The sequence below is a fragment of the Lycium barbarum genome, chromosome 8 (genome assembly GCF_019175385.1).
Source record: "Lycium barbarum isolate Lr01 chromosome 8, ASM1917538v2, whole genome shotgun sequence".
NCBI classification, from domain to species: Eukaryota; Viridiplantae; Streptophyta; class Magnoliopsida; order Solanales; family Solanaceae; genus Lycium; species Lycium barbarum.
This window is the reverse complement of record NC_083344.1, coordinates 104826909-104850416: the sequence shown is the minus strand read 5'-3', so window position 1 is coordinate 104850416 and position 23508 is coordinate 104826909. Positions and strand designations below refer to the sequence as shown.

General features: G+C 36.1%; 1 protein-coding gene across 3 annotated transcripts; it reads left to right on the top strand.

Annotated features, from left to right (window-relative positions):
• The first annotated feature begins 567 nt into the window (after window positions 1-567).
• LOC132606521 (cleavage stimulation factor subunit 77) lies at window positions 568-21345 on the top strand. 3 transcript variants are annotated; one of them, XM_060320071.1, is made up of 23 exons: window positions 568-724; window positions 881-1016; window positions 1093-1155; window positions 2877-2986; window positions 6714-6814; window positions 7785-7846; window positions 7973-8113; window positions 9830-9958; window positions 10235-10281; window positions 10773-10836; window positions 12484-12604; window positions 12702-12760; window positions 12838-12906; window positions 14703-14843; window positions 15174-15238; window positions 15553-15649; window positions 16930-16989; window positions 17584-17736; window positions 17922-17988; window positions 18069-18170; window positions 18849-19001; window positions 19835-20023; window positions 20740-21345. In XM_060320071.1, the coding sequence occupies exons 2-23, from the start codon at window positions 963-965 to the stop codon at window positions 20916-20918; spliced, it is 2226 nt and encodes a 741-aa protein (XP_060176054.1). In that variant the 5' UTR covers window positions 568-724; window positions 881-962; the 3' UTR covers window positions 20919-21345. The 3 variants fall into 3 exon arrangements, with proteins under 3 accessions (XP_060176054.1, XP_060176055.1, XP_060176056.1); XM_060320072.1 differs by having other exon boundaries at window positions 605-705; XM_060320073.1 differs by lacking the exons at window positions 568-724; window positions 881-1016; window positions 1093-1155; window positions 2877-2986 and having other exon boundaries at window positions 6729-6814; window positions 7785-7836.
• Window positions 21346-23508: the final 2163 nt, after the last annotated feature.

Genomic DNA, 23508 nt, shown 5'->3' with positions numbered 1-23508 from the left:
TATATATAGAGATATTAGTAGTAGTAGTAGTAGATTATTAAATTAGGTAATATTTTGAACTACAATTAATAACTTCTTTAATAATTAATGCTAATAGAATTTATTGCCAAGTGACTTGTTCATATTACGCCACTTGGCTTAATATTAAGTTAGACTACTCTTCTTTTATATATATATATATATATATATATATATATATAGGAGATATTAGTGTTAAGAATCATAAGCAAATTTTAGGAGAGTTTATGAAACTATCCCTAAATTTTATTAAAAAGTTTATGACGTTTTAGTACTTGTTTGGAAGGACACATTGGAATTGGAATTGAATTTGAGCATAATTGTGTGTAATTACATAATTTAACATGTGTGTTTGATAAAGTAATTACCTGATTAGTAGGGAATTGAGTGTAATTGAAAGGGTGATTACACTCTTCAATTCTTAAGCAGGTCGAGAATTGAGTGCAATTACAGAGTAATTTTTATTAAATTTTGTTGAGCCATTATTCCCTCTTCGCTTTTTGTTTTACACGCCCCTTAAGAAATATCAATTTGACTAACTTTATCCTTATTTACGTGTGCGACAAATAATTTGAGACGGAACATGTTATTAATAACAAAAATGGTGGCCCACATCCACTTAACAAGTGCACATTCTCCAGCGGCGTCGATCAAGTGAAACGCATTGCAAAGGGAGCAAAGCCTAAAGTCAGTTCATATTCTTAATGTGAGGTTTCGTTTCGCTTTATTTGCAGATTTTCTTATCTTACACAAGCTGGGTTTTGTCCAGATTGAACTGCCTAATTATCAATTAACAATCACTTGTTCTTGAAGGATTGTAATTGCCATTTTTGAATAGTGTTGTTTATATATTTATTTGCAGATTCTTGTATAATACAAGAAAGGTTACTTCAATACTGAAGTTGGGTACTTTTCAATTTTATCAAAGATTGGATGAAACAATAATGACGGACAAGTATAATGTTGAAGCTGCAGAAATTCTTGCAAACGAGGCACTGGTAACTGTTAACATACATTAATTAACATAATGAATTAGGGATTATATTTACATTTTTTGGTGTGTTGTTTGTATAGCGGTTGCCAATTTCAGAAGCAGTGCCTATATATGAGCAACTTCTATCCACGTTTCCCACTGCGGTGAGTACAGAATCCATTGCTCGATTTATAGTTGATGTGCTAATAGAAGAGAGAATAAGAAAACTTTAAACTTTTGTTGCCAGTAATTCTATTTATGTTATCATTGATGTTATTATGCCCTCTGTCCCAATTTATGTGGCACCTTTCAGATTTCGAGATTCAAACAAGTCTTTCTTTGACCGTAATCTTTTCACGTCTTTTAAATATTTTGAATTGTCAATCATTGTGACTTATAGTACTTTTTACGTAGTTTCAAAATATGTAAATTTTGTTTCAAAAAACTTGAAGACTCCATGCTTTAATTCGCGGTCAAAATTAAACTGTTTGACTCTCGAAATCTGAACTGTGTCACATAAACTGAGAAAAGGGAGTGTTATTTTTTTTTTAATTTTGGTATGGGGTGGACTTCAGTTGCTAGTTAGTCCATTGATGTAGAAAACTGAAGGTAATCAACATTTGATCTTGGCGCAATTACTGATTAAAAAAGAAAAAAAAAAGAGAAAGGGAATGGAAAAAGGAAGCTAAATTAATCCCACTTCACCTGTTCGAGAGATGGCCATGCTCATTCATTCGGTAACGATTATCGAGACTGATCAGCTGGAAACGCGGCCACTAATTCTCTTTGAAGTGAGAGTTATACTTCTAACTTTTCAGAACATCTTACATGTCTTCAAGTGAAATAGATCTTCATTTCACATGAATGTTCCGTTTCTTTTTCTGTAGCATATAGAAGGCTGGATTTATTCCATCCTTATGTATCCATGGTCTACGACATACCAGGCTGTATCTTGTCAACATTGTTTGTCAAACTTCAGACCCCTGTGTATTAGGATATCTTTACTGGAATATGTTATCAAAATGGTCTCTAATTCACTGTTTATCCACATTGTTTTTTCATATCTATTGATATCCTTAGTGTTACAGATTTATTATTAAAAAAATAGTTTCGAACCTCAACTATTGGTGAAATTTGTGCAGTTTCTGAACAAGCTCCAGCGCCAGAATTAGGATTAACTTAGAACCATAAGAAGATATGTAGAATGTTTGGTAGGATCTTTTATTTTCCCAGTTTTACCCTTGTAGTCTGCTAGGTCAATGACCATTTGATAGCAAATGCTGAAGATTGGGGATACGTTAAGAACCACATGAAAATTAAGATCTATATTGGTACACATCATACATTAGGAATCAGTTTTGGTAATTTACACAAGAAACTAGGATGAAGAATATTGCGCTCATATAAAGCGTGTGAGTTAAGTGGCTCACCTATTTTGATTTGAAAGTGAAAGAGTGTACTTGAACTCTAGGAACTGGATGTGCCGAATTATATTTAGGTAGTTCTGTGGTGTTAGAATGTTAAACAACTTGGTTTGAGGTCCAAATATTGCCTTTATTTAGCGTTTTTTCTCTCTCGTTAATATAGACTAAATGACTTTCTTAGTTTCGTTACATGTTAGTAGATGAACTGAGTTTTTGCTTTTTTGTAACTGCACAGCTATTTGCAGCATCTTGGTGCCTTCTGATGAAATAAAAGTTTGCTTTACCTGATAAAAGATTTGCTCAAGCTTTAAGTTCTCAAATTTGCATATTCATGTGAAGCTGATTTTGCTCCAAAGTGCTCTAGAAAGAAAATATGCTATGCCAAATCTATGATTAGGAAGAGGTTTTTTGGGGCCTTGGAGACACCTTCCCTTGCTGATGTTATCTATACTTTTATCTAGGCAAAATTCTGGAAGCAATATGTTGAGGCACACATGGCGGTAAATAATGATGATGCGACAAAGCAAATATTTAGTCGCTGCCTCTTAAACTGTCTACAGATTCCACTTTGGTATGTTTATTTGATGATATTTTCTTGGTTTGGATTTGTTTTTGTTGTCCATGTTTCTTCTCGTCGGTGGATCTTTTCTAGCTCTCACTTTTTGGTATGGGATGGAGTTGGCACATTTTGGTTTGGATCTTCATGTCAATTGATATGGATTGAAAGTAAGTAAAACTGCTTTGGAGGTTTAAAAGCAGTTTCCTCTAGTTTTTTTATTGCTGAAGTTCTAATATATATATATATATATATATATATATTTGAAACTGGTAAATTTGTATTCCTCAGCATATCCTTAATGCTGGAGACCTTCAAAAGTGTTAGTCTAAAAACAGAAAGAGAAAAGAGAGACTTACAGGGATTTTAGTAAGTCTACAAAATGATCTATATCCTTTAATCCTATTTCTTTACACCAAAAGTAGAAAGATACTATACAATTCCATTTTACTTTCTGAATGGAATTGGATCTATCTTTAAAACACCTCCCATTCCTTTCTTCCCAGATGGTCCACCAGATACAATGTGGGATCATCCTCCACCACCTCTTCTCATCCAACAACTTAGTAGATCTGCAGTGTGCTCTGGCATAGTCCATGTTGTCTCTGTCAGGCTGAAAAATAGGGAACATAGTTCTGCTGTGAATTTGCAGTGAAGAAAGAGGTGGTTGTTGGTTTCATCAGTTTCATTGCATAGAAAACATCTGGAGACTATGATGTTTCCTTTTTTCTTCAACACTTCATGAGTCAAACAAGCCCTCTTTGCCACCAACCAAGTGAAACATTTCACCTTGGTTGGTGCTGGACACTTCCAAATTTTTATCCAAAATCTTTGGTGCTCCCCATTCTGCCCTATGTCCTCCTTTCTGTAAGCTCTTTTTACTGAGAATTGTCCATCACTATTGTGTCTCCATCTCAAAGTATCTGCATCAGTGTTGGTACCTTGGAAGTTACCAATCCTGCTCAACAGATCAGCCACCCTATCTATCTCCCAATCATTCAAAAATCTTCTGAAAGTTAAGTCCCATCCCTGTACACTCCATAATTCATTTGTAGTCACCTCTGGGTTATTGCATAAAATGAACAAGTCTGGATAAGTATCCATAAATGGGACTTGCTCATTCCAAGCATCCTTCCAGAACCTTGGTTTTTTTCCCGTCACCTACTTTCATCTTCAAGTTTCTTTCCAGCTTTGGCCAAAGTGCTCTTATAGTCTTCCAAACTCCAACTCCATAAGTACCATTGCATACATTTGTGCACCAGTGATTGAGTTCACCAAACTTGCATTTGATAACCTCCTTCCATAATGCATTTTCCTCAGTGTTGTATCTCCATAGCCATTTCATCAATAAGCTGTTATTTTGAGACCTCAAGTTTCTTATACCCAGCCCACCCCTTTCTTTCCCCTGCATTGCAACCTGCCATTTCACCAATTTGTAACCTTTGCCCTCTTTATTCCCTTGCCACAAAAAATCCCTTCTGAGTCTGTCTAATTTTTTCTGGATGTTTGCTGGTAAGGGAAATAGAGACATAACATAAGTAGGCAAAGAATCAAGAACAGAATTGATCAGGGTCACCCTTCCTCCCAAAGATAAGTATTGAGCCTTCCACCTAGCCAGTTTCTTTTCTGTTTTCTCCACTATCCCATCCCAAATTCCTTCTGCTTTGTGGTTGCTGCCTAGAGGCATGCCAAGATAAGTTGTAGGCAAGTTCTCCACTTTACACCTTAAAATGTGAGCAAGTCCATCCTATACTGACTGTGTTGTACCTTTTCTTCTTGCCTAGAAAAGCACGGATTCAATGTCGAAATGTTTGCACATTTATGCGTTTTGGTTACTTTATGCTTCACATTTTAACTTGAAGATCCTGTTATTTATTTACCATGACAAGATCATTAGATCTTTCAATCTGTTTGAATTTTAAAGCCTCCTTTTTACCCTTGTGGGATCACTATTTGGAAGCATACCTCTTACTGGAACCGTCTCAAGTTGTGCTTTTGCCTTGACATGTGTTATGCTCCCCTATTTTTTCTCCCCACTTGTTATATGACTTCACTGTCAACAATTTATCTCTCCCACTCCTTACCTCCATCCATGTGCTCATTGATGAAAAATCCAACAACCCTCATGAACACACATGAAATGGTGAAAGAAAATTAAAGGATAAATGGGATAAGACACATAGATAAGTAATGACACAAAATCAAGTAATGAAATTGGTTCATTGAAATTATTTCCTAAGAATCTCAATTTAAGATTGTCTAGAAAGCAGTGACAAAACAAGTAATTGATGCAAATTAGCGAACAAGTAAAAGGACTTGATACCAACTAAATTAACATTCAAGTACAAGAGATAAGGGAGAAAGAGAATTGAACCCCAACAAGGCCACTTACTAAGATGCAAGATCCGCTTTTTAGAAGAGGTAAAGGCTAATCCCACAAAGGGGTTCTCTAACTGGATATTTTTTCATCAAAACTATAGGCTAGGGTAATGCGCTAAGCCCAATCACAAACTAAAGAAGATGCTAAAGAACTAGGTGGCCTTGTGGCCCAATTGGGGTGACAATGTGACCTGCAAGTGATTCGGTCATGAGAATAATGTTTGCGGATGTCCCAATGCTAGTACTTAGTCAACGTCTTGGTAAAACGTGGTCAACTTTGGTCAACCTGGAGTCAGACTTGGTCAACTCTTCGTATATGCCCTTCCATTTTCTTAAATGGTGTAAGCCCATGAGTATGTTGTCGTCACCTTGGAGCTACTTCTCAGTCTTGAAGGTTCCTCCTAAACCTTACGTCCCTGTGATCTCCGCCCTCTTGTAGCATATGAATTGGTTGTACTGTTATATCCTTTTGGCATGAAATATTACAAATATTTGGGAATGTGAGTCTCAACTTCTCTTTCCCACACCATTGATGAATCGAAAAATTGATCCTGCTTCTCATCCCTATGCTGAAAGTGATATCACCACCGAAATCTTTCCATCATTTCACAGTATTCCTCCAAAGTCCGCACCCAGTGGAACTTTGATATGCTTACTCCTCCGTCTTGGTTGTATAATTGTATACTTTTCTGCTATCCCCGCCTCCATAGTATGTGCTCGTCAGTCTGTCTCCATATCCATTTCTCTAGTAGGGAGGTAGTTTGCGCTAAGGCCCTCCATTACTTTGAAGATTTTAAACAAAACATTCTTTTCCCTCACTGTCGAAAAAAGAAAAGGGATAAAAGAAAAACTGGGGCAAAGAGCTTGTGATTTAGAGGTGCTAGAAAGGCTAGGGAGACGATCCATGGAAGGCCATGCGATTGAGTTTTAATAATTCTTTTGGTGGAATTTGATGTGCTTCATTTGTTCTTTTGGCAGAGTATCAACGGAGTTAGAGCCCGTTTGGATTGGCTTACAGCTTAAAGCTGTTTGCAGCTTATAAGCTGAAAAAAATAAGTTGGGGTAGTCCAACTTATTTTTTTTGGCTTATAAGCTGTTTTCAGCTTATAAGCTGCTTTAGATAAACTAAGTCAAATGGGTCCAATTATTTTTTTGAGCTTATTTTAAGCATAAAATGACTTTAAGCTAGCCAGCCAAACACTCAAAAAAACTGAAAACAGCTTATAAGCCAACTTATAAGCCAATCCAAACGGGCTCTTAATGGATCTTATTGTCCTAGTTATACTTTTAAGAGTTCGTTTGTTAATTTTTCTTTGTTACGCATTGACTCAGAAATTTCTGTTGGTGATCATTTGGATTTCAGGCGCTGTTACATCCGCTTTATCAGAAAAGCCAATGACAAAAGGGGGAATGAGGGGCAAGAAGAGACAAGAAAAGCTTATGATTTCATGCTTAACTATGTTGGTATGTTATCCTTAAGAAATATTCCAAGAATGAAAAGACCCACGTGGTGCATGATTTGCATTGGGCTTTATCCAATCTATTATGCTAAGTACCATGGACATGCTTTCCCCTTACCCTCTTCTTTTTCCTTCCCAATAATTCGACTGCTAGTATGAAATTCTGCTTTTAATATTAGACTAACCGTGATTATATTTCATCAATTTGAATGAAACTAGGTGCGGTCCAATTTGCTTATTGTTGTCTCGAATGTTATGGAAAGGAAGGGACATGAAAAGAAAGTTAAAAAGCCATTTTTAGTTTATAAAAGAAGAAAAGTCAATAAATCGGAGTATAATTTTCTTTCCTATCTTTTTTTTTTCTCCAACCAACCATGGATAGGAACTTTCTTTCACTTTCCCCTATATTTCTTCACTTTTTTCTCTTTTCATTTCTATAGTTTCCAAACATTCCCCTAGAGAAAGAAACAGCCCTTTAGGTTAAGTGTATGACTTAACGAATAAAGGATGGTATTAGCAAGATCAAATGTTGACCTTAATTGTTGCTCATCCTCAGGGAAGTTTGTGATATTGTTTGCATCACGAAGGAGAAGCATTGCTAATGTCATTACATGTACCTCGATTAGCCTTCTCTCCACAGCTTCAAATATCTTGGACTTAATGATAACACAATTTTCGATTTTATAAAAGCATCTTTAAACTATATCTTGTTGATTAAATTGATGTTTATTTATTTAACTCAGGATTGCATTAAAGTATGAGATGTTGCACTTGATATAGAGGTTACAAATAGTGTGATATGGGTTTGCGACTTGTAATTTCTATTTTTAGTTATTTGCTACTCATGCACTTGGTGTTTCCTATAGCATGATGTCTCTAGAAGCTTTTGTTGCTAACACATGCGTGATATTATGGCTTTGTAATATTTCTACTGTTCTTGTGAAGTATATTTTCCTAACTCACATTTTTAACAGGAGCGGACATTTCATCAGGTCCGGTGTGGATGGAGTACATTGCATTTTTAAGGTCTTTGCCTGTACGTCACTTCTTCAACAAACAATACCTAAGAACATATACGCACACACGTACAAGCAAATTTTATAAAAGAAGTTCTGTTAGTTATGTAGCCTTAAGGTTGATGCTACTTTAGATGATGATGTAGGCTCAAACCACACAAGAAGAATCGCAACGAATGACTTCTGTGAGGAAAATCTACCAAAGAGCTATTGTCACCCCAACACATCATGTGGAACAGCTTTGGAGGGACTATGAGAATTTTGAAAATTCAATTAGTCGGGCCTTGGTAAGCCTCTCTCTCGACACAAGTTCTCAAACTTATATCAATTGCTTTTATATTGTTTGGCCAGCAATGTAAGCAAAGCGGTTTTACCAACTAAATCTTCTTTTGAGGTACCACATATTATAATCATTTTCAGAAGAAAGAACAAAAATAAAGTATTATAAGCACATTTTGCATATTCAGTTATAAAACTAGATGTATGTGTTTGTGAAATTGTTTTGTTTAAACTCCAGTGAAAATTTTATTGGACTGTTGTGAATGGTTAATCATATCTGTGCATGCGATTTAAGGTGTGTTACTGGTTGATACCAAAAAAAGAAAACAAAAAGAAAAATCTGAAAAAGAAAGAAGATCAAGAAACCAGATCCGGAGAAGGAGAACGATTTCAGCATATGTTTTTTGGATTATTTGGAAGGAGAGAACCCAGAGATGTTTCAGGAAAGACATCATCTATACATGTCCTAAAACATATATGCTTATGTAATTTAGAATTCTGCTGTAACAAGTCTGATGTATATGATCCTGATTAAAAAAAAAGTCTGATGTATCTGATGTGGAAAATATTTAGAGTTCATTAGTGGTTACGGAACAATGGGACAGTGTAATCTTTGAAATAGCTGTTTCGTAATGCCTAGCACTATCTTAATGCTTGGCTGTTAATAGTGATGAAATGTTTTGCTTCTGATCAAAGAAAGAGCAAGAACCAGTTGAATGTATTCCGTAAGTTTTGCTGATTGTTTTTTTGTTAAAATAAAATGGAAAGGACTTACCTTCAAACTCACGGGCTGATTATAATTTTCTTTCTGGGACTTTATGACCAGTTTCTAGGACATTTAGATTTTTCTTTCATTTTGGTAAAATCCAAACCCCCCAAACTCCTGTTGCCAGGAGCCAATAGTATTTTTCCCACTTTCAATCCTTGGTGACTTGAACTCACAATCATTTGATTGAAAATTAATGCTCTTAAGTCTTACCCTTAGAGCAGCTTTGATTGTCTTTTTAGGTGATTTATCTACTCTATATGGGCGTCAATGTAATACCCTAAAGGGTTCTCATTACAGATTTGTTGCTCCATATAATGAACATGTGTGGATTTCTTATATTTATTGACTTACTAGAAATAATTAATGAAGTAGCCACGGCAATGGTTTAAATAACATAGTTTGAGGTTCTCAAAGTCTAGGGAGGTTGATGTGCTGAAGGCCTTGATTATCACTTGGATTGTATTTTCTCTTGCTTTCTCACTATCTTGATGCATTCTCCAATATTTATTTTCTAAATTAACTAGAAGAATAGCAGATGTCTTAGGAAATGACCTTGTAGACTTTGTAATAGAGCCATCTAAAAGTGATTTTTTTTCTTAGGCAAGAAGAAGAAATAGAGAAAGAGCTTCATAATTAGCATTTTTAGTACATCAAGCTGCAAGCTACCCGGATACCATGAGAATAGAATCAAAATATAATGATTTATCAAAATAATATAAGTCCATTGTTTCTGCAGTTTGTCCTTTTCAGGAGGACAAATCTACTTTTGTTTAGGCATATTCTACTTGGTTATCTGTAGAAGTCATCTAGGTGCTCATATTAACTTTCAGAAAGTGGCAGTAACATTACTTAAATCTTCTTTAGATACTTTAAAAAATGTGGCTGGTACAATTGTTTTGCACATGTGCTGATAGTAACTGCTTTTCTGATATATTCTCTGTTGATTGAATTGCAGGCAAAAGGGCTGGTGTCTGAGTATCAACCAAAATATAACAGTGCGAGGGCTGTATATAGAGAAAGGAAGAAGTACATTGATGAAATTGATTGGAATATGCTAGCAATTCCACCTTCCGGCTCTTCTAAGGCAATTCCTTCAGTATCTTTCATAGCTTTTACACTTGAAGCAGGCCAATTAGATTGCACATTTGAATACCCAGTTTTGGGGGCATGTTCAACAACATAATGTATGTGAGACAGACGTTTAGTTGATATCTGCTGTAATATCACCGCAACTTGTTTCATGTGGAGACTCTCCTTATGGAAGTGATGGCATGGAGGTTTTAGATGATGGTTCTGTGGCTCTGCGAGTTGCAACACTACTTCATTTTTCTCACATTATTCACTTTTCATGGGTCTGCAGGAGGAAATGCAATGGATGGCGTGGAAAAAACTTCTAGCCTTTGAGAAGTAAGGGACAGTCCTTTAACATCATCCGGTCAGCTAGAATGTGATTGTGGCCTTATGGCTAGTTAAAAGACATTTACTTTACTAGATATTTATTAGTTCCTCTCTGATTGATCTCTTAGTCCCTAACATAAGGCATACATCTGTAACTGCTTTTGCTTATATTAATATTTCACTTGCTAATGCTCAAACCATGTCAGATGGAGTTACAACAGAGGCCCATGATAAGCTTTCTGCTGTTCCTTATTCCTGATGTTCACATTTGCAATTGCTGGATGCACCCATTATAACTCCTACTTTTCTGGAACAAATGTATTTGTTTGGTGTTGAGACCTGCCTGATTTCCAAGTTTAGATACTTCTAATATTTTGTTATAAAAGCATACACTCCTTTTTCACAAATGCCACTGCTTTGATCTTCTCCCTCATGGTTTCTTTTATTTTGAAAGTAAAATCGAAGATATTCTCACCTAATTATTCTGGTCTTCATGTCAGAGCAAACCCACAACGGATAGATAGTGCTTCTGCTAATAAAAGAATCGTGTTCACATATGAGCAGGTACGGGAGACATAAATGTTAAAATATCGTTGCTTTTTTGCTTAGATTTTCTTTCCTTTTTTTGGATGATGGTAATGCGGAGTATTATGTGTGTGGTGCCCAAATGTCCTCTTGTTATATGACTTATGGAGTATCTTGAAGTACTTACCTTTCAACATCCGCTTTTAATTATACAATTAGAGACCTTTTGCTCAGCTACTGTACCTTATTTTTGTTCAGAAAGTCTCTTCCTATTAGTCCAATATTGGAAGCTCGATACTTGCACCTTGAGGATTCCTAGCTGTGAAATTCTTTTCTTGATGCACGTCAGCTATGTGTTTGTGCACACACGTTAGTAGTGACATAAGCACCTGACAAAAGGATCTGTATCAATTTGAAGTGGTAGTAGCACAACCTTTAACATTGGTTACCTATCAAAATAAATCCTCTAAACATTTATTGTTAGGGTCTTCCGGAAACAGCCTCCCTACCTAAGGTAGGGGTAAGGTCTACGTACAATCTACCCTCCCCAGACCCCACATTGTGGGACTCACTGGGTATGTTGTTGTAAACATTTATTGTTAGGGTGCTAATTTAAATAAACTTCTATAAGTTGGGAGATTTTTTTATGGATTTATCTAAGAGTTCATGATAATGTAACTCTATTTATGTCTTTACTTGCTAATCGGCTCCCAAGCATTTTCCTTGAGTCTAGCAGTTGGAAATCACCTGGAGCTTGATGTGCTGGAGTGAGCTACTGTATCTTTTTTTTTTTTTTGGAACTGGTAACATATATTATATAGATAGTAAGACTAGACAAAGACTGTATGATCATCCATAATTGCAGGACTGTAAAGAGACCAAATTACAGCTCCTCTATCCTCTACAAGGAGTCTATCATCAATAATTACAGGACTGTAAAGGGACCAAATTACAGCTCCTCTATCATCTACAAGGAGTCTAAAACATCAAAAATTGAATCATGATCTTCTACACTTGTTCCTTTACACCAAAAATACAGAAGTATTAAACACTTCAACTTTATCTTCTGGATATGGCTTGATTTATCTTCAAAGCATCTTTTGTTCCTTTCTTCCCATATTGTCCACCAAATACAGGCTGGGATGAAGATTATCATCAGCTATCAGACAAAAGATTACCTTGATATCAGTGGATTGTGTTAGTAAATTGTTGGTTCAGCATTCACGCCCAGTTCATTGGAGCTGCTGGACTATTTTGTATTTCATAACTCTGTCATCAAGTTAGTTTTATTTCGTTTTATTAGAATGGTGATAAGCCTCATAAAAAAATCATTTTTATGAGACTTTTTAGTCGGATTAAAGAATTGTAACTAGAGAAACGCTAGTTTTAGAGAGCTCCTATATTTTTGTTGTAAAAGTCAATTATTTAGTATTGGAATGAAATGGACCTGAATAGAGCGGAATGGATAGATACGATTTTCATACAGTCGACCCAACTGAATTTAGGATTGAGGCATAGTTGATTGATACATATGATATTCTTCTTGTTTTTTTCTTTTTCGGGTGGTTATGGGATTTGATGCCTACCCTGCCTCCTTTATATTAATGTGAAAATTGCTCCACTTTTTATTTTCTCTGCTTTGGTATAAAACCAGACTAGATTACTGAGCTAGATGTTCAATGACAGTGCCTCATGTACTTGTATCATTATCCTGACATATGGTATGAATATGCCACATGGCATGCAAAAGCTGGTTCAGTAGACTCTGCTATCAAGGTTTTCCAGCGAGCTCTGAAAGCACTTCCTGGTATTTTTCATGCTTAGATGACAAGATGATAATTGTGGTTTCTTTTTTATGTTGTTTTCTCCTGATTTTTAGATAATTCTTTGTCTCTTATGCTTAGATTCCGAAATGCTGAGATATGCTTACGCTGAACTTGAAGAATCACGTGGAGCCATTCAGGTTATGCATCTATTTAGTTTCCCTCAATATACAATTTTTCGTTTTTCAATTTTCCTATGTTGTATGGTCTGATGCAGGCTGCTAAAAAAGTATATGAAAGTCTTTTGGGGGATGGATCCAATGCCTCAGCGCTGTCACATATCCAGGTAAGACCATAAATATCTCCTCTGAGAATCATATACATATTTACTTCTCTCTTTTAAGAGATGAAAATGTACTATCTTTGGTTCCCATAAAGATGAAATGCATTCATGTTCAGTGTGAACATGACTGAGAATGTAAGTCCTAGAAGTTGAGTTCTTTTCTTATGCTGATAACACCAAAATGCGGGAAATAATGATTAGGTAATGTTTAAATTTTCTTGTTCCTGGGACCGGGAGAAAATCTGGACCGTTTTCATAGGAAAACACGCTTCAGAGGAAATCACAACCCTATGTTCAGCATGGTTATAATGTGCTATGAGGCACCATACTATTCCCATCTGGATGATTCCCAGGTCTCTGCTATCATTATCATTGAGGATCATCTTGCTGGTCTTTATATATCTTATCATCGTCAGTTTGTCCCATAAAAAAAGCCCTTCTAGTAGAAAATTTGAACAGTAAACAACTAGAACACATATAAGTCCTCAACGAAATCATTTTGCGAAGTAGAATTCTTTTGGGATGTATACAGTATGTACTTTTCGATGTGACACTGAACTTATTAAGCTTAATAAACTGAGAAATTATAGGGACAACAAACAGTCATACCATCTTCACTTTGAAATAAAATTGAATAGATGGACAAGTATTTCTTTAAGCTATTCCTTAAGGCTGGTTAAACCAAAGTATCTTCCCCTTCTTCCTTTGGAGAAACAGAAGGCAGGATGGAGTTCAAACATGAAATGCATGGGTTAGTCAATACAATAGTACAAGAAACTTGTAACTGTCCCAGAGAGTACAACTTCGTGATGGATCAAAAGTATGTTATGGTACTTTATATGTGGATTATGTGCAATGGGAAGTGGAACTAACAAAGCAATTTGGCTCCTCGCTTTTAAGATAATTAGACAGGACAGTTTCCTGTTAGATCACACAAAAGTTCTTGACCAAGACAGTAGTTTTTTAGATTATGGTGCAATTTTTATAGTGAGTAAATTTTAAAATATTTAAGAAGAAATTATTTTCTTGGAATTTTTCAAAAGTTTGGCACACGAAACTTTTATGGAACTATTGTGGAATTACATTGACTAAATTAGGTCATATTTAAGAAGAAAACTGTTAATAGATCTTGCACAAAATATTTTCGTGTTTACACCCCAGTTAGTAGTTAACATGTCAGTAGACACTATCGATTTGCAATTTGCGGGTGAACTGGCATTGAAATTTCATTTAATTGTCCTCCACTAGAAAGGTTGGGTACAGGATTGGTACTTTTTTGGATTTAGGAATGACAAATTCATGTTAAATCTAGATATGACCCAAGATAACTTTTTTTGCTTTATATTGTTTGTTGATCAATCATACGTATTGATATTTAGATGACTGTTAATCTATTTAGAGCTATCTTGGAATAACTCTGGATTGGAAACCATGCAACTAAAAGGTTTTTATTGTTAGATATCAAAAATGAAGATAGACTAGTAGCTATGAAATTCTCTTGGAAGCATGAATTTCCTACTTGCAGTTTGACTTAATACTTTTGCTTGTTTATTTATTGTGAATGGAGTATCCCGTTCTTGATTTATTTTGTTGTACTGACTACTCACATAAGTTCTCCATTTTCTTTAATAAATTCCTTTGGGTTTTTCATGGAACATATTTGTATCTTAACTGTTCATTTTTTTCTTGTTAACCATGTAAAGTTCTTTCAATCATTATCTGAATTAGTGCAATCTAACTTCATTTGGATTTAGCTGCTCATTCTATTTCTTGAGATATTTTGATCCATGATACTGCAGTTTATAAGGTTTTTAAGAAGAAGTGAAGGAGTTGAAGCATCTCGCAAATACTTTGTTGATGCACGCAAATCCCCAAATTGCACTTACCATGTTTATGTAGCTTATGCAATGATGGCCTTTTGTCTTGACAAGGATGCTAAGGTGATTAGGAATATCTTAATTTCAAATGTTTTTTTTTTCTTATTTCAAATGTTTCAAGCATGAGATTTGGTGCATGGAACCTGATAAGGAGAATATGTATAGAATTATAAGGCTGTCGCTCGCAAATTGGTGTATGGTAATTTCATAATCATTGGATCGTTACATGTTGAATTATTTGAAGTTCTTAACCAGATTACTCGTCCTAACAGTATCTTTTCGAATTAGTCGGTATATGCTTGTTGACTCTCTTTTATTTCTTGAGGTTCGTGTGTGTTTCTTTTACCTGTAGTATCTTTGGATGATATGCAATCATTTTGTGCATTCATGCAGCTGGCGCACAATGTTTTTGAAGCAGGGTTAAAACGCTTTATGCATGAGCCTGGATACATCCTTGAGTGAGTCTGCTTCTCTTCTAATTTACAAAAGGAATGCTACTGTGGATGAGTGACTGCATGAGTTCCAGTGGAATCACGAAGTTAGGATTTGTGTCCTGCAAATTTGTTAGTTTGCTAGCTCAGGCCTATATGTAATTCATGGTGTAAGACTTATAGCAACATCTGGTACATGAGAGGGAATGAAAAAATAGTTGTACAATTTCAAGCATCATAACTTTGTAGTTCTATAATTCTTCTGCCTGGGACAAGCAGCAGGGTTTGCTTTCTGTTCTGCTCTGAGCAGAAATAACCATGGGCTAATTAAAATGTTGCAGATATGCAGATTTCCTTTATCGTTTGAATGACGATAGAAACATCAGGGCACTATTTGAACGTGCATTGAGCTCACTGCCGCCAGAGGAATCTGTTGAGGTGTTTTTCTATTATTTGTTTCATTGTCTGATTTTGCAGTTCTTGCTTGTTTCAGGGTGCCTTTGGACGACTCCTGCCTGTTTAAAAATTGTGAATTTCTGTTCTTGTTGAATGTTTGTCTTCTTCTTCTTAGGCGTGACTCCTATTGTTTGGATCTTCTATGCTAAGATGTTTGCATGCTGGTATTGCTCTATATCTCTACAGTTAACTCACTCAATGGAATGCTGACTATATATAGAACCAAGAAACATGTATGAATTGCTTTCTGTTTAGGCTTGTCAGATACGTTTTACCTACATGCTATTCCAACGGCATTTTTCATTGTGAAGCCCGTTGTCTGCTTGCAAAGTTCTTCTTAATGCGGGTGGTGTTGGAAGAGAATGAGTCGGTTTGTGTAACCCTTGTCTCCTCTGGGACTCTGTATGTGTGCACATTGATGTGATTCTTTGTTTCTTTCTTTCTGCTAATAAATCAAAAGAGGTTGAAGGTCACATGAATACCCTTTGTGTTTCTTCATTCTCTGTACGTCACTACATTGCTCATATATTTGCCTGGGACTTCCTTGTCTTCATTCACCGTATGTAGCTCTTCTGTGACCACCTGTTAGTGTAGAAGTTGTACTGCTCCAGAATTAACTCGCAGAGAGCTTTCTACTAACAATCCCTTATATGGTATGTCACGAAATGATGAAGCAAAATCGTTTTATACTTCTATTTTAATATTTATATGGGGGAAAGAAGATCGAAAGCCATTGAGTTGTGAGACTTTCTTTTCCAGAATAGTCAGAGAATGAGAATCGAGGGGTCTGCACACATGAGTGCTCAAGTATATTTCTAGAGTCTAAATTCCTAGCATTTTTTCCAGTTGTATTTGTTTTAACGTAAAAAGAATAAAGTCGTGAAGAGGAACAAACATCTAACTCCCCCATTACAAGGGAGCGGACACTGCTGGCTAAGTGCTTGTTAGCATCTTTGTATTCAGACCAATTTTCTTCCCTCTATTGCGTAATATATGCATCTAAGAACTTTATAAAATAAGCTATGTGTCATTATGCAGATGTGTGACTTTTCCCTGGTTCTTAGTTATTTTGGAGTCTTTCTGTCATGTATAGTTGGAAAATTGAACACTAATATCAAAAGGTTTCCTAAAGTTGGGAAGTTGAAAACTATAATTCAAATAATTAATACACTACTCCTCTTCGTGCTATTTTCGCAATCTAACCATTCCTGTGATAACTCTTGCTTGATGGCATCGTACTGAACTGCCTACTCTTTATGTAGGTTTGGAAAAAGTTCACTCAATTTGAGCAAACGTATGGAGACCTTGCTAGCATGTTGAAGGTAATTTGTGTATTTGATGCTGCTGCATATTCTCTTGGTTTTTCTTTTGAACTCTGTGGACTGTTTCAAGTGCAAATTCAAATTTAACTAGTTCTTTTTGAACTGTTGGTATATCTCGAATAGTATATCCTCTGGATTGTAGTCCTTTTTACATTTAACAAGTATGATTATAGTTGACCTACTATTCAGAGTTGAATATGTTTTCCACTTTCCAGGACGTGCCTATTGTTCTCTTTGTCCAATTCTGTTGACTTCCTATTTCATGGATGACCCTACTTATTTGCAACTTCTAAATGAAAGAATATTCATTATATATCTTACTAATTTCAATTAGTCAATTTCACTAAACAATTTAACTTTGTTCACAATGTGATTTTCTTGTATTCACCAACATGAGAATATTGATAACTACTCGATTACTTTCTTTGTCCATTAAGGTAATATATGCAAATGAAATGAACTTAGAATTAGATTCAATCAAACCGTTCAACTAAAAGCGGATGGGGAAATTATATTCAGATATTTCACTCTTTGGAAGGCGTAACATTTGATACAGTGATTACATTTGCTTTCTGCTTATGCTTGTATTGACAGGTTGAGCAGAGAAGGAAAGAAGCTCTTTCCAGAACAGGTGATGATGGAACATCAGAGTTAGAGAGTTCATTGCAAGATGTTGTATCACGCTACAGTTTCATGGATCTTTGGCCTTGCTCTTCAAACGACTTGGATCATTTAGCACGCCAAGAGGTTGTCACTTGTCAGCACATATATATATATATATATGCGTGTCTCATTTTTGCTTTCCAGATTTTGATATAGCAAGCTGAAGAGTCTGATATTCAATTATTGTTACAAGGGCACAATTATAGTTTTCAAATGTTTTCTTAACTTGCACGTACTTTTTGCTGATTTGCAATTTACCTTCGTTTCAGTGGCTCGCGAGGAACATCAATAAAAAAACTGACAAACCTGCTCTTGGTATTGAGGCAGGTTCTGCAGGTATTTTTGTTGGCTTTGTTTGATACTCAGTAACTAAGTTTTTGAATTGTACTCTCTAACTGCTGGTCTCTTGAGCTTAGATAAGACTTCTTCTGGTGTTTCATCCAACACAAATCCGCCTGTCAAGGTAGTGTATCCAGATACTTCAAAAATGACGGTTTATGACCCGAGGCAAATGCCAGGTATGCCTTTGTCGCTTCTTATTCTATTGTCTGTTCTTTGCTTAACAAGCTCCTAAACAAATATGTTTTCCACAGTAAATGTTTTCTTGGAAAAGTTTTCCAGGAAAACAAGTGATTTTCTTACTTATTTTCTGGTTTTTGGTAAGCAAGTAGAAACTATTGACCTAAAAGCAAGTATCTAATCTATTCAAACACTATGGGGGGTTTTTGGGGGGTTTTGGGGGGGTGGGGTGGGGTGGAGTTGGAGAGTGGGGAGGAGACGATTAATGTGCAATGCTACTCATGCAACTTGTTTCCCCTACTTCCACTATGGAAGTTATTTTTCTCATTTTAAGGAACTTATTTTCTATGAGAAAATGTTCTCCAAAAATTTTGACCAACCATCAGAATATTGGAAACATTTTCAAGAAAATGTTTCTCCCCATACCAAACACTCCCTTGGAGTCATATAACAATGACTAAACACTAATGAGCATTTATTTCAATGAGGTCCTCTAGATTCAGACTGAACTATATGCAGATCTGAGAAAGGTATAGTAGACAACTTTTCCTCAAGTTTCAGCGAGAACCATTCAAAATTTTATTATAAACTCTATGGTCTTGTAATATGGGCGTCTGTTATATAAGGAACTATTAGTTGCGTCTCTTTACGTTTGTTGATGATGCTGGATTTTCCAGGTCCTGCTGCGCTTGCAGTTCCATCTCCTGCAGGCGCCTTGCCCCATTCTGGTCCATTTAGCAGCAGTGGACCTCCAAATTCTCTTAATGATATTTTGAAATCATTGCCCCCTGCATTTGCAGCGTTCGTTGCAAATTTGCCAGCCGTTGAAGGTATAGTTCCGAATTTCCTTGTTCTATCATATGTACCAGTCACTTACCCTGTGATATCTTTGATCAGGTGCTTTGTAAAGATTTATAAATCGTTCTATTAGTTTTTTTTTTTTTTTTTTAAAAAAAAAAAAAATCAGATTACTCCTTTACATTTGCATGTCAATGGTGGTCCACCAATTGAAGAAGGTGAAACACCTTTCCTGGAAAGACTCTAGAGTTGCCCTTTTTAATGTAGGAATAACCATGTGTGCTCTTAATATAATTCTTTTTTCCGTTCAACTTCCTAGATGTGATGTCTGCTTTTAGGTTTGTGTGGTCCAATAGGTTGTCAATTGAATCTGCTGCGGGTAGGCATGCCGAGTTTTTTTCCCATAGTGATTATGTGAATGTTTTCAAGTAATTTTATCACAAGTTTAAGTGAAAATCAGCAGTCAAATGAAATAACAACGTAGCATTTGGAAATAATTGGATGGGAGCTAAATTGGTTTTAGAAGGTGCTCTTGGTGGTGGTGTTCTAATAAGGAGATTATAATAAAACTTTTGAGGTGAAACAAGAACGAATTTCCTTTCAAATAATCATCTATTTGTACGTAGGCTTTTCTTAGATGTCTCCATGAATCTGCGGTTGGGAATTTACAACTTGGGTAGATTCTACTAAAAGGTGTTTTTTACAGAATGACCCACATTGCAAATTATCCTACAATACTTTCTATATATTAAATTCTCACAAGCAGCAATTTAACTCTCCTGGAGGATAAGGCTACCAATTACTTCCACTACCAAAAGTATGTGTTGCTCCGTAATAACTTGAATTTTTCTCTGGATCCTAGCAGGTCCTTCTCCTGATGCTGATTTTGTGATATCTGTATGTTTGCAAAGCAACATTCCTTTAGCAACTGGAAAATCCGGAACCGCCTCTCTGCCATTGCAGTCGGGTCCTGCTCAATCTACAAGTGACCTCTCTGATTCAAGCAAATTCAGGTCGAGAGACAGACAGCCTGGAAAGAGGAAAGACATGAACAGTACGTGTACCTTTACCTATGTTTGTGTTCTTCTTGCTCATTCAACACCCAGCAATGTGTCTCTTTTCCCTTCACTCTTGGCATGTAGGCCTTGTTAATTCCTATGATTTCCTTCCTGCAATACATGAACTACTCATTCCCTATTATGCCGTCCCAATTTATGTGAAGGTGTTTTGGGCACGGACTTTAAAACATAAGCGATAGATATTTGTAAGGCTATAAATCATCTCATTATAAGGGTAAAATGAGTATTTTAAAGTTAGATTGTTACTAAACATAAAAGGTGTCAAACCCGCAAGGGTGGCTCAGTTGGTTGAGCATCGGGCTTTCATAATGGAAGTTCCAGGTTCGAAACCCCCCGCCTACGACAGCAGGGGATTTGCCTTCTGGGTTGAGCTCGTCGTACGGGGCTTGCCTAGTGCGGGTTACCTCTTCTGTGTGGTTTGCGAGCTATTGCACAGGAGCTGGGTTTACCCTGTGCGCACCCGAAGGGTAGCGGCTGCGGGTTCTCATGTCATAAAAAAAAAAAAAAAGAAAAAAAAAAGGTGTCAATTCTTTTTGGGATTGACTAAAAAGGAAAGAGTGTCACATAAATTGGGACAGAGGGAGTGAAAATCTGCGGTATGTGGCCATGTCCATCTGTGCCTTGGCATCTTGATGCTAAATGTAATGTGTCCTTTTTTATATCATTCAAAGGCCTAGTTAACTTGTTGCAGGGCAAGAGGATGATGAATCAACGACTATACAAAGCCAGCCTCTTCCTAGAGATGTTTTCAAGATTCGCCAATTACAAAAAACCCGTGCCGGTAATTCGTCTCGAGTTACTAGTTCATACACTGGATCAGCATCATATGGAAGTGCTCTTTCCGGAGACCTCTCGGGCAGCACTGGTTGATACATTCGAAAACACTGCCATTTTGGTGGCAGTATAATTGGGGTGGGGGTTTAATTTCTTTTTCTTTCCGGATGTTCAATTCCCTCGGTTGCAACACTATAAAGGACAGATCCCTGTTCAAGAAAGCTATACATGCAACAATGAATGTCTTTTGACTCTGAGTTCCCCGTTCACGACAAGAGAACCACATCCACGTCAGTCAAAGTGGTGGACGATTTCCTGAGTCAGAAGGTTGCCCTCTATCCCAACAATGGAGCTAGGTGTAAACAAGTCGATATTTCTTTCAATAGTGAGATACCGCTTTTCATTAAAGTTGGATCATGTAAAATAACTTAACTGGTTGAGAGACATGACATGAAATTGTTCTGGTCGTTACTTTTTGTACGATCTAGCTAGCAATGAGAATTTTGTTTCATAATGTGCTAAACATATTGCTTTCTGGAATTATGAATTTATTGCATTGTATCTGAGGAGTTTGTATTAAAGTTGGAAGTTGTGACGACTAGTGAGAACATTTGATATTGTAATAGTTAGGAGTTAGGACCTTGGTGCAATGATTTTCAAGGAATGTATCAATGTCTTAAAGAAAGAATGTTAGAAAGAGGTAATATGTAAACAAAATTACTAAGTACTAATTAATTTAAGAGAAGTAATAGTTGTTACCTAAGATAAGAGATGCAAACCAAAATCGCTACATGCTTAAGAAATTCCCTCCATTTTAGAGCAATATCAGAAGTAATTGTATGAGCGTAATCTTTAGTTACTTCAAAAGCCAAAAAGAAGAGACAACAACAACATACCTAGTTGGATCCCACAACGTGAGGTCTGGGGAGGGTAAAGTGTACGCAGACCTTACCCTCACCTTGGAAGGTAGGGAGGCTGTTTCCGAAAAACCCTCGGCTCAAAAGAAAATCAAAAAGAAGAGAATGCAATACTATTATCCATACAAAGCATTGAAATAAAAATGACTAGGTTTCTACTCCTATTCCATTTTGTGACCTATTTTATCTCTAGAGTTGCACAACTTTTTCTTTAACTAGAATTTTTCTTACATTTTTTTCAAAGATCATTAATGGAAAAAAAAATGAGATCTACTATTGATTAACATTCCCGAACTACTCCTAATAATGAAGAGTTCTTCTTTGTTATATTCTTTTTAGTAAAATTAGTATTCGAATCAATTTTTGTGCACCTCGGCTAATTCGTCAAGTACCTATCAGATGCACGTTACATCTTTTGGGGGCTAGACAAAATCAGCTATATACTGAACAAATGTGTCAATTTTAGATGGGTCTCGAGGTATTCGATCTGTGTAGCAACTTGTACAAATAGAACTAGGAAAGGTATATTTAGGCCAAGCTCGGCCATTGTTCTGGTTTTAACATGATTAAGAACAAATAAATATCTGATTGTTTAATTAATTAAAAGGTGAATACTTGTTCAAGAATCTCACCAGCATCTGAGGGGAATACGTAAAGATGTCACCTTTTGATTGGTTGGACGGCAACAATAAGTCATAATCACGCAAATCACATGTTCAAGTTTTTAACTAATACAATCAAATTAAGTAATGAAAGATACAATACACAAAAGAGGATGCTAATCATATTATTATTAAAGGTGGATATGCATAGGTTCAATCAGCATATATTCATATATGGAGTAAAATAATGCACTAATATATTACTTGCATAATGCAAACTACAGAGCCTAACGTGTACTACTTTGTTCCAATCATTTACTTGTTGAAAATTTAAAATTTTTTCTTTTCTTTTTTGTATTTCCAAATTCATGGACTCAAGATTATCTCTTTCCTTGAAGAAGGTAAACGCGAATCCAGCTGATGTTTACTTAAGTATTTTTTAAAATTTCCTATAATCTTTATAGCAAATTATTTGAACAATTTTGAACTGCTTTCCTGCAACCACGTGTTCATCTTTTTCTAATAGCATCTGTTATCAAATTTTACGCTCGTTTTTTTAGGAAAAACCAAAAGAAATTAAACTTACTTCAAATGCTTTAATTAATATGAATTAAATAAGATTTTGGTATTCTCTCTAATGAACAAGGGTGATATTCAGAGTTGCAATAATTATAGGGGTATCAAGTTGTTAAGCCACACTATGAAAGTGTGGGAGCGGGTGGTTGAGATGAGAATGAGGAGGGATGTGTCGGTATCCGAGAACCAGTTTGATTTATGCCAGGGCGCTGGACTACAGAAGCTATCCATCTTGTCAGGAGATTGGTGTAACAGTATAGGGACAAAAAGAGAGACTTACACATGGTGTTCATTGATCTAGAGAAGGCATATGATAAAGTCCCGCGGGAGGTCCTTTGGAGATGCTTGGAGTCTAGAGGTGTGCTTGTAGCCTATATCAGGGCAATTAAGAACATGTACGAGGGTGCCAAAACACGGATTAGGACAATAGGAGGGGATTCAGAACACTTTCTGGTCGTGATGAGGTTGCACCAGGGATCAACCCTTTTGCTCGTTTTTATTTGCCTTAGTGATGGACGAATTGACTCGTAATATTCAGGAGGAGGTGCCGTGGTGTATGTTATTTGCAGACGATATAGTTTTGATTGACGA

Excerpts from the sequence above, each read along its gene's own strand:
- LOC132606521 (XM_060320071.1), top strand. The coding sequence starts at position 963 with ATGACGGACAAGTATAATGTTGAAGCTGCAGAAATTCTTGCAAACGAG. Across the intron at positions 12,605-12,701 it reads AGCTCTGAAAGCACTTCCTG|ATTCCGAAATGCTGAGATAT; the intron begins GTATTTTTCATG and ends TCTTATGCTTAG. Across the intron at positions 16,990-17,583 it reads ACCTTGCTAGCATGTTGAAG|GTTGAGCAGAGAAGGAAAGA; the intron begins GTAATTTGTGTA and ends TTGTATTGACAG.